The sequence below is a fragment of the Bidens hawaiensis genome, unplaced genomic scaffold, assembly GCF_021521415.1.
Source record: "Bidens hawaiensis isolate Kalapana, Puna unplaced genomic scaffold, B.hawaiensis_p1.1 tig00029602_1, whole genome shotgun sequence".
Classification (NCBI taxonomy): Eukaryota; Viridiplantae; Streptophyta; class Magnoliopsida; order Asterales; family Asteraceae; genus Bidens; species Bidens hawaiensis.
The window spans coordinates 203108-214169 of record NW_027494900.1 but is presented as its reverse complement, the minus strand read 5'-3'; the positions used below and the strand labels follow the sequence as shown (position 1 = coordinate 214169).

Here is an 11062-nt window from a genome sequence, read left to right as displayed (position 1 = left end):
AAGTTTATCACATTTAGTTTCTTGTGTTTATTTAATCAATGATTGTTGCGGGTTTTTTGTGGAACTTAAGTTTGATTGTTACGGGTTAAAAGTTGGTTAATAGATCATTTGGTACAAATTAACTGCATCTGGCTGAAATTTGTTACGGGTAAAAGGGGTAATCTGAATATTTTAAAAATTTTGAGAATGCAAATAGATTTATTGTTAAATTTGTTACGTGTTCAAAGTTTTGACTTAAAAATGTAAAACAAATTAAAGTTAGAATTTTAAATGTGATTGGGTTTCGAATTTATTTTTAAGGACATTTTTGGAAATAGTCAAGATTCGGGATTTTACACGTTGGGTATTTTTCTCTTGACTATTAAATTTAAGAAAAAATGACAAGCACTTCCGACATGCCACCTCAAGGCCTGTAAATGCTTTTAACTTTTATCAAATTAGAAAAAAATTGTGTCAACACAGATTTTTCCTTGAATAGTGATCAGAATGTTTTATGTGAAGCATCATAAATTATGTTCAAGTGAATCAAAACATTCACAAAACTGAACGAGTTAACATATTTTTTTGTCAATTGCCAAAGTCGAGAAACCCCTCAAAATTATCAAAATCTTTATTATGATGTTACTCAAAACTATTATTATATGAGAAGTATTCTTCAAAATTGGTTCATATTTATTTCAATTATACATATATGATACTGAGAATAAATTTTCAATAGATGGAGTATTCTTTAGTATGTTTTTGCATGTGCATTATTTTTTTAATTAAGTTCATTTTTCTATTTTTTTTTTAAATTCATTTTGTGATATAAATAAAATCAATTTATGTATAATGATACAAACATAGATGTAATACATTTTTCTATGCACATTATGTATTGCTTTATTTGTAACTTAATTATTTGGATCATTCCGTGTGCTACACGGGCTTTAAAACTAGTTAATTTTATAGAAGAGCAAATGTGTAGATGCCAAAAAAAACTATGAAGAAAATAAGAGGGTAATCATTCAATTAAACATTTTATTTCAATTAATATCATTAATAAGTTTTCGTAAATGATAAGATTAGAAAGCCAGATGAACATAAGCGAATAAACAAATGTTCATGAACTTAATTGAACGAATAGTCGAATACAACATCTATTCGTGTTCGCTCATTTATTCATTTTTATTATATACAACCTGCCTTTCCACCTAAGCAGTTAATGTGGAAAAATATCAAATATCGGTCAAGAACCGATACTGAGATATCGGTTACGCAATGAGATATCGGTATTTTAATATCATGTAAAATTCATATATATAACAATTTAACGTTAATAATTCAGTATAGTTTCATACCGTTAACAAATTAACCTTTTGCAAATTGCAAAACACTAACAATCGTAGCAAGTAAGAATTGATTAAGACTTAAAAAACTAACATTGAACACTAAAAGTTGATAATTAAGACTTAAAACATTGATACCAGAAATACCGGCCAAATATTAGTCCTATATCGGTCATATCGTTGATATTATCGGTACTGATATTTTGAACCAATATTCTGATTTATATATCGCTAATGGACCGATAACCGATATATCAATGATATATCGGTGGGATCGACTAGCTTTTCAGTGAAAGAGTACAACATCGAGTGCACGCCGTACCACCACCTATATTACACTGTTTACTATTTAAGCTTAACATCATCGCTGCATTATTCTCCGTCTCCATTTCCGTAATAACCGCCAGTACTCGTCTGTTACGAATCGTTATAATAATAATACTGAAATCCGATACGTGCGTATTTGATCCGGAATCGTTATAATATTTATTACATTACACTGTTGTTGTTATATGTCATGATTATTTCGGATCTAAATATTGTTTAATTTCATAATAATGTTGTTGATACATTGTGCGATTATAGGTATCTAATCATCATGTCAAGGAAGATGATGATTGATGGTAAAGAAGAGAATAATAATGAGAAGTATGATTTTGATTTGTTTGTGATTGGTGCTGGTAGTGGTGGTGTTAGGGCTTCTAGGTTTTCAGCTCAGTATGGAGCTAAGGTATTACCATTTATTTATTTATTATTGCTGCTTTAATGTGTTTATGCTTAATTAGTTGTATGTTTGAATATTATATTGATTTCTGTAGTGTGTTCTGAGATTAGAAGTAGGGCTCTGTACACGAACCGAACGTTTGGCAAAAACTGTTCGTGAAGGCGGGAAGTTTGTTTATGATCAGGGCCGGCCCAACCATTTTGGTGGCCCAAAGCGAATAAAAAATCCAAGGCCTTGATAATTTATTGTGAATTCGTACCTGTCTATATATTATTCCTTTTGGTTTCACTATTATTTAAATGAATAGGTTAGATATAAAACTAAAATAGTCCCCTTTCTATTTAGTAGAGGTGCACAAATCGGGTTTTTTAAATACCCGGGTTCGGGTATGACCGGGTATTGGTAATAGTCAGGTCGGGTTCGGTCGGGTATTGTCTCTAAAAACCATACCCTATGCATCGGGTTCGGGTCGGGTATAGAAACGGGTATTCTAAAACCGGGTATTTGAATACCCTATTATCGGATATTGGAAAACCCCTATTTACGGGTTTTTTCGGGTTTTTTTCCGGTATTTTTTTGGTATAGATTGGATTTTTTAAAAGTTTACACTTTTTAGAGGTATTTTTAAGGTATTTTTCGGGTATACATTGGGTATTTGAAATACCCGGTTTCGGGTATTGGAAAACCCCGGTTCCGGGTATTACCGGGTACAAATCGGGTTTTCGGGTATTACCGGGTACAAATCGGGTCCGGTTCGGGATCGGGTTTTAGTGCCAAAATGCATACCCTATCCGTACCCTACGGGTAGGGTCGGGTACGGGTTCGGGTATTAGAAAAACCGGTTCCGGGTATTTATTTCGGGTCCGGTTCCGGGTTCGGGTTTTTTGTGCACCTCTACTATTTAGAGGCTTTACTTTATAACATAATTATTACATGACAAAATTAGATTTGTATCATAAACAAAACCAACCAGGTTGCAAACGTTTTAAGAACAAAACACAAAATTACTTGATTAGAGATGTTAAAAATATATATATTTGGACAACACCACACACTCAAACATATATTAACATGGATGTTTACAATTATAATGATCCCATATCATCATAATTGTTAGAAAAGAAAAATGAGCGTAAAGTTTGATTTTAATCTTTCAAACTTTGCCTACAACCGAATACAAATGTATATATTAAGGTTATAAATTAATATATTAATCATCATTTTAAGATAAATGAAATACACTTGAAATGCTGGAAATTAATATAGAAGGAATACTTTTATCTTGGATAAGATATAAAAAACAAAATTTCTGGGTGGGATGAGTCTCGATCTCAGGTCAAACAGAATAGCCCAGTTGCACTTTACCATCACGATACAGCAGCAACGTTTATGAAGTTCATTAACTTAATAATTATATATAAATGACAGTTTTTTTTTATTTTATAAATTGAGGCCCAAAAAATGTGGAGGCCCAAAGCCCTAGCTTGGGTTGCTTATACATACGGGCCGGCCCTGTTTATGATTGCTCGTTTAGTAAATGAATGGAAATGAATGAGGAATTTTGTTTGGTTAACTAAATGAACGAACACGGACAGAAGCTATGTCCATTCAATTGTATTCGTGAACGCTCGATAATGTGTCTGTTTTACGTTTGTTTATGTTCGTTAATGTTTGTTTGTTTATGTTTGTTCATTAAAGGTCTTTTAATACTTTTTAGTGACTTTTCTGATCTTATCATATAAATTTAAGCAAAATTATTTACTATAAAATAAAATTATATACGAGTTTTTTGTGATTAGTTTATGTGTAAAATTAACATACCAATATGACTGTTAAAATTACAAAAATATTTTGGGTAGACAAATCAAATAAAAGCATTGTTTGTGTTCATTTGTGTTTGTGAACTGTTCACGAACAAGCTCAGTTCCTTAATGAATGGACATAACTGTTTGTGAGCCGTTCATTTATCCAATAAAAGCTTAACGGAAGAATATGAGCAAAGCCTTGTTCGGTTCGGTTCGGTACAGGCTTACAGCCATAGTTACAAGGGTTTACCAGACAGAACATATTTACATTGAAGTTTTATCCAACCCTTCATTCAGCTTGCACTTGCATCATAAAATAGTGTATTAAACAACAGTGAACAGCCTATCGTTGGATAATTTCTGATACTTATGTTAAATTTTAGTGTTGTATCAAATATAAGACTTGTCATTAACCCTATTATTAATCTATTTCACAAATTTTATTGCAAGGTTGGGATTTGTGAGCTCCCATTTCATCCAGTCAGCTCAGAGGTTATTGGGGGTGTTGGAGGAACGTAAGTTGTCAGCTTTATGTTTAGAGTGGTACCTTTAGTAATATATCATTTATTATTTTTACATGTATTTCATATTTATCTGAATATTATTATGGGATGATTAAGGATCACACACTTTAGTGGTGCATGTATAATGTTTACATGTGGTGCAGGTGTGTGATTCGTGGGTGTGTTCCTAAAAAGATTCTGGTCTATGGAGCAAATTTTGGGCCTGAAATTCAGGTATTTTTTAGTTTCTTTAAGAAATCACTGAAATGGATTGTTTCTTATATGATGAAGTTTTGGTTTGATGTTATGTTGTGCTGTTACTTAATATACTTTATAATCTTTCTTTTTACAAATATTTTTTTATTTACCTCTGTTTCATCTTGTGTAGGATTCAAGGGAGTATGGATGGAAAGTGAATGAGAAGGTTGATTTTGATTGGAAAAAGTTACTGCACAAGAAGGTTTGTTCTGAAGAGTTTTTTTAAACCATTTTAAATTCTTTGCTAGTTTGTTATTCCTTTTCATCAAATTAAATGGATTAAGGTTATTAGCGAATTTTGCATTTCTACTATCATCAAATTTTAGCATTTATGTGTTTTTTTACAACATGAACTGACATGTGCTTGTTGAATAAAGTTTTCATCTACAACCCCTCAATATGTAAAAAGACAGAATCGTATGTGTTGAATATTTTTAAAAATTTATTGCAAGATGTAAATTGTAGAAGTTAGATAATGTTTTTAAACAACTTTTTCTCTTCTATCTTTATTCTGTCATTTGATGTCCTTTTTTCGAAGAAATGATCGTCAATATTTGTGTACTGATATTGTGATACTTTTGTCATCCTTACGCACTGGAACTTATTTGTTTTGGTGTTTGTATTAAGATTAATGAGCATTAAATACTCCATAATTTAAATTGTATTTATTTTATTCTTTTATCTACGCAATCTATCTTACACATATTTTAGTTGATTCAGTTTAATCCTAATTTTCTTCTATTTTAGTTTTTAAGTTTCTATAACATTAGCATAATTGATATTTCTACCAAGCTTTTAATCTTTACTTGCATGCTTGTTATCTGGCATTCTTTCCATCCCAAATTAAACGAGCCTTAAGACTTTGTTAATCCTATTAAGCAAGCTTTTTGGTTTTTGAAGACACAACTGCATCCTATATTATTAAGTGTTATAAAAATGTTATAAATAAGATCAACTACATGTACATTTATTGTTTTTCTTCTCGTGATCATCTTTAGCCAATCAAATGAGTGCCTTCAGTTGAGTAATCAAACCCAGGGCTGTGCAACGGTTCAGAACCGCGAGAACCGAACCGGAACCGAAAATGAGTGAAAAATAGAACCGGAACCTATTATAGTAAACCGGTTCGGTTCCAGAACCGCTAAAGCCGGTTCTCGCAAATCGGTTCTGGCTAGAACCGGTTTGATCGTTTATTTATCAAATGAGTTATGCAAACTTTGCAAATTGCAAAACAAGTTTATACAATTGTATGTTTTATTTCACGGTAAAACTAATTTAGATTACAACATTAACATCCGTTATATTTTTTATTAAAACATAATTGTTGAAGTTAAATAAATCATTAGAAACGATAGATTAATGGAAGATCATATCATTTTAGATTAAATTACCTTCATAGCTTAAATCAACATTGATCATGGTTGTTAGGTCTTGAATGCAAAGAAAGAAGATTTGAATGAAAAATAATTGAATGGATGCCGATTAATAAGTTACTCTATAAAAAATGGGGATTGGTAAATTTATTTAAAACGTTTTTAATATTCCGGTTCTTCGGTTCCAAGTCTAGAACCACCGGTTTTACCCGGAACCGAACCGGGAACTGTTTAATGCAAATTCTGAGAACCGAGAACCGTAAGGTAACACACATTAGCGGTTCTCAGGCACCGGTTCGGTTCCGGTTCCTCGGTTCTGACGGTTCCGAACCGTTTTTTGCTCACCCCTAATCAAACCTATAAAGTTTCGTTTATTATATATTTGGTAGCAAACGTGTTCCTGTTATTATATCATAGTATAGTGAGTTGTTTTCATTCTTTCATTTCCTTCCTTATTATAACCTGTAAAGTCAATTCAATTCAACCTAAAGAAAACAATTATACACATTGCAGCACACATGGGTTTTGCTAATCTTATAATAATAAAATTTTCCGTGTTAGTACCATTAATAGTGTTAGCTTTGTGCTTCTACATCGATCTTGACTTGTTATGTTAGTAGACATTGTATGCAACTACTTTATAAACCAACTTATGAGTAGTTCATATTATACTATTTCGATCTTCAATGATCTTCAATAAAATTTTAATCTTCTATTATTCTGTATATAATGAAAGTGATTAGAAAAGTTATATCATTTCAGAAGTGCATGGGCTGAAATTGCTACTTTTGCTTTTTCATCATCACATTTTTTCTGTTTTAGACTGAAGAAATACTGAGGCTAAATGGGATATACAAACGCTTACTTTCAAATGCTGGAGTCAAACTTTTTGAAGGTGAGGGAAGAATCGTGGGACCCAATGAGGTGGAAGTGATACAATTAGATGGGACCAAATTGTCCTACTCAGCAAAACATATACTGATAGCAACTGGTAGCAGGGCACAACGTCTAGATATCCCGGGACAGGTAAAGCAATAAAAAGTTCAGATAATTTTCACTTCAGTATTGGTTATATAACGTAATTATGTATAACATCTAATGATTTCCATACATAATATTGTATTTACTTTTTCCGTTTGTGATTTAGGAGTTAGCAATAACATCTGATGAGGCTTTGAGCTTGGATGAGTTACCAAAGCGTGTTGTTGTACTTGGTGGAGGGTATGCTGACTTATAAACAGTTTTCAGCTAAGGAATGTAATTTAGATGACGGATTCTTGTATCCAATCAGGTATATTGCGGTTGAGTTTGCTTCAATTTGGCGTGGAATGGGCGCCACAGTGAATCAATGTTTTAGAAAGGAACTTCCATTAAGGTTATAATCTATTTATAATATAAATAGTTTACTTCATCTTGATGAAGTTATCAAATTGACATCTTTAGTAAACATTTTGACTTTATCATTACAGGGGTTTTGATGATGAAATGAGAGCTTTGGTTGCAAGAAATCTTGAAGGAAGAGGAATAATTTTGCACCCACAGACAAATTTGAAGCAGGTCTTATTACTTCTTTTAGTTTAAATTTGTACCACTAATTTATTGAATCTTGAATTTATTTAAGTTAAATGCATGCGTTTCAGCTGGTGAAAACAGCGGATGGCATAAAAGTTACTACAGATCATGGTGAAGAATTAATGGCAGATGTTGTACTTTTCGCCACTGGTAATTTTATATTCTCATAAAAGAGTCATTATTGTTAAACGATGCAAAATTTAAATTTCAATCTTACATTTTGTCTTTGTATGGCTGCAGGGAGAATCCCTAATTCAAAGAGATTGAATTTACAAGCTGTAGGTGTTGAAGTTGACAGTATAGGAGCAGTGAAGGTTCTTCCAATAAATCCTTATACTTCATTTCCCTAATTTTTTATGATGTTTGGAATGTGCAAAGCTGAGCAAAAAAAAACGACAAATTAACAGACAAAACAAAATAACCGACTGTTTTGTTTTGTTTATTAACAAAAAATAATGGTTCGGGTTTGGTTATGCATCGTTCGGAAAATCAAATCACGTCGAACCGAACTTGGCAGTCGAATCACACTGAACCTGAGCATCACACCGAACTTGTTTGAATGTTTGTTTTTGGCTTTACGACTCAATTTCATTTTGTTGGGCCAAAATTTCAAGTCTGAATTTATTAATAAGCAGTTAACAAAAATATTAGGCTAAAAGTTGCAGGCGCATTTCATTATTTTGAACCAGAGTTTTCAAGCCCAAATTCATTAATAAGCAGTTAACAAAAAAATCTAAGCCCAAAGTTTCAGGCCCAGTTTCATTTTAGGCCAAACTTTTCAAGCCCAAATTCATTAATAAGATGCTAATAAAAAGTTTAGACCAAAATTTGGCCTCAAATGAAAAACCGAAACTGACCCATAGCCTAGCTAAACCATACGTAAAACCAAAATCTAAAACCAATCGGTTTCCTAAAACTGTATTTTCAGTTTTGGTTGGTTTTAGCCAAAACAGACCCAATCTGATCCATTCACACCCCTAAATGTGTGTAGCAAGATAACTGTTGGATCTGGATTAGCACTATGAAAATAGTTAATTGTGAATTTGAATTTTCAGGTTGATGAGTATTCTCACACCAATGTGCCTAGCATTTGGGCCATAGGTGATGTTACAAACCGTATGAATCTGACACCTGTCGCCTTGTTGGAGGGATCTTTGTTTGCTGTATGTGATTTCAGTCTTCTCTGTGGCTTCTTTATAAATGCAATTATATAATAAACAGTTGGTGATTATCTAAATTTCACTATTGTGTTACACAGAAAACTGTCTTTGGTAATGAACCTAGCAAGCCTGATTATAGCAATATCCCATGTGCCGTTTTTTGGTAACATATCATTTTTTTTTCTCTTTTTTAGGTGTCAAATGTAAAAATTTCACAATTTCAGAATTTATTTTTCATTTCAGCATACCACCGCTCTCTGTTGTTGGACTAAGTGAAGAACAGGCCATAGAGCAAGGTAATGGAGACATTTTGGTGTTCACATCAACATTTAATCCTATGAAGAACTCCATCTCTGGGTAAGTGAACATGTGCAACTTCTTTGTCATAAAGTGAATGGGGCCCATATACGCGTTGGTTTGGGTTGTGTTTTATTCATCCTCAATTTGGTCAAACGGGTTAAATCACAACATAAACGTATCTAAAATGGAACTGATGAAATCTGTCAAAAGTGTATTTTCTATGCATACCTTTAAATAACTTTCATTGAATGATTGATGTTATTGTTATCGTACTTTCACCTGTTCTATTTTTACCTATACCAAAACAGGTAGCTCATTTTGATCCATTTCCTGACTGACAGATGTTTTTGCCACTTCTAATGATATGTATCAACTTTAACTCGTAATCTGCATTTTTATATGTCTAGACGGCAAGAGAAGACACTCATGAAGCTTATTGTCAGTGCTGAGACCGATAAAGTTATCGGTGCATCTATGTGTGGGCCTGATGCACCAGAAATTATGCAGGTAAGTCTAATCACTCTTGTAGCTTTAAATGATCACAAGTACATAAAACATTTTAAATGTTCTTTTAGAAAAGTTTGACTATTATAGGAGTAACTAGCAGTGTAAACAAGCCCAAGCTCAGCTTTTAAATGCAGTACAGCTCGAGCTCAGCTCGTTTATATTAATTTATTTTATTATGAACAAATATAATTAATATATATTTATAACTATAATTTTATATAACAAATTAGATATTATTTAGGTATTTGTATTATAATTTCATGTCCAATAATGTTTGTTATACTATTTACTTGTTATAATAAAATAAAAGTTATTATACTTGTATAAAAAACAAGCTCGTTTAGGCTTGCGAGCTTAGCTGAGCCTCGGGTTGAGCTTGAGCTCGTTTAAGCTCGCTTCACTTTGAGATTTTAGCAAGCCGATTCGAGTAGCCCATGGATCTTTTAGCGAGCCGATCTCGAGTAGCCCACGAACGGCTCGACTCATTTACACCCTTAGAAGTAGTATAATCTTTCCAATCGTATGTGACTCACTAATTATAAATAAGTTTCTATAAATATTTTCACATAATGTATCTAGGTTCAACCGGTTTGTGTTGAACCATACCCATAGTTTCATATTTTAACCTTTTACTTAACCCACTCGGCCCGTCCAACTCAGCAAGACCGCTTTTATTGATGTTAATATTTCACAGGGAATTGCTATTGCACTCAAATGTGGAGCAACAAAAGCACAATTTGATAGCACGGTGAGCTTATACCAACTAGATAATTAAATATAAATTGTATGATCTTATTTTTATAAATTTGTAAAAAAAATGATTTTTTTTTGTCAGGTGGGGATACACCCGTCGTCTGCAGAGGAGTTTGTTACAATGCGATCTGTCACAAGGCGTATTGCTGCAGCTGGTAAACCGAAGACCAACCTTTAAACTTGTTTCAGTTCGTTGTTCCTCACAACTCACATCCATAGAGAAAGCGGGTAAACATTATTTTGTTTCTACAAAAATAGTTTTTCATGCCACTGCGATTTATGTTAGCATGTGATGATGCGGATTGTGTTTGTTTTCTCACATTTGATTTCTCGAGATTTTTAGATATTGATGTTAATAATGGAAAGGAATAGGAAAGGCAATGGAAATGAGTAATGGGGTTCTTTGTTCGATTATTAGATGGTACATTTTTTGTGTCCTTTTTTTCCACCAATTTTACCACCATGTCTCAAATGAGACTAGAACCCACACCTTTGCCATTAGATAGTGTGTTTGGTTTGCCTAATTTTTTTTATTTATTGTTTGTTAAGGAATTAAAATTTGCGAAAGAGTTGGAATAGGAAGTTGACAAAAAGATATGGAATTCAAAGTAATTTATAGGAATCCGAATCTATTAAAGGATTTTAAATTTGTAACAAGTTTGGGTGACAAAACAATCAAGTATTTGGAATAATATATCACTAGGACAACCACCTATTGGTCACAGTCACACCACTATTGATAAAACTGTTTCCCACCCTGCTCTTGCCACTTTAGACGC

The 11062-nt window shown here is 32.7% G+C and overlaps 1 protein-coding gene across 1 annotated transcript; it reads left to right on the top strand.

Moving 5' to 3' along the window:
• The first annotated feature begins 1814 nt into the window (after positions 1 to 1814).
• LOC143579108 (glutathione reductase, cytosolic-like) lies at positions 1815 to 10582 on the top strand. The gene is made up of 16 exons (XM_077062499.1): positions 1815 to 2058; positions 4308 to 4372; positions 4525 to 4594; positions 4749 to 4820; positions 6814 to 7017; positions 7139 to 7212; positions 7283 to 7366; positions 7461 to 7548; positions 7632 to 7713; positions 7804 to 7877; positions 8619 to 8726; positions 8822 to 8886; positions 8967 to 9080; positions 9431 to 9530; positions 10225 to 10278; positions 10366 to 10582. The coding sequence occupies exons 1-16, from the start codon at positions 1927 to 1929 to the stop codon at positions 10459 to 10461; spliced, it is 1482 nt and encodes a 493-aa protein (XP_076918614.1). The 5' UTR covers positions 1815 to 1926; the 3' UTR covers positions 10462 to 10582.
• The last annotated feature ends 480 nt before the right edge of the window (positions 10583 to 11062 follow it).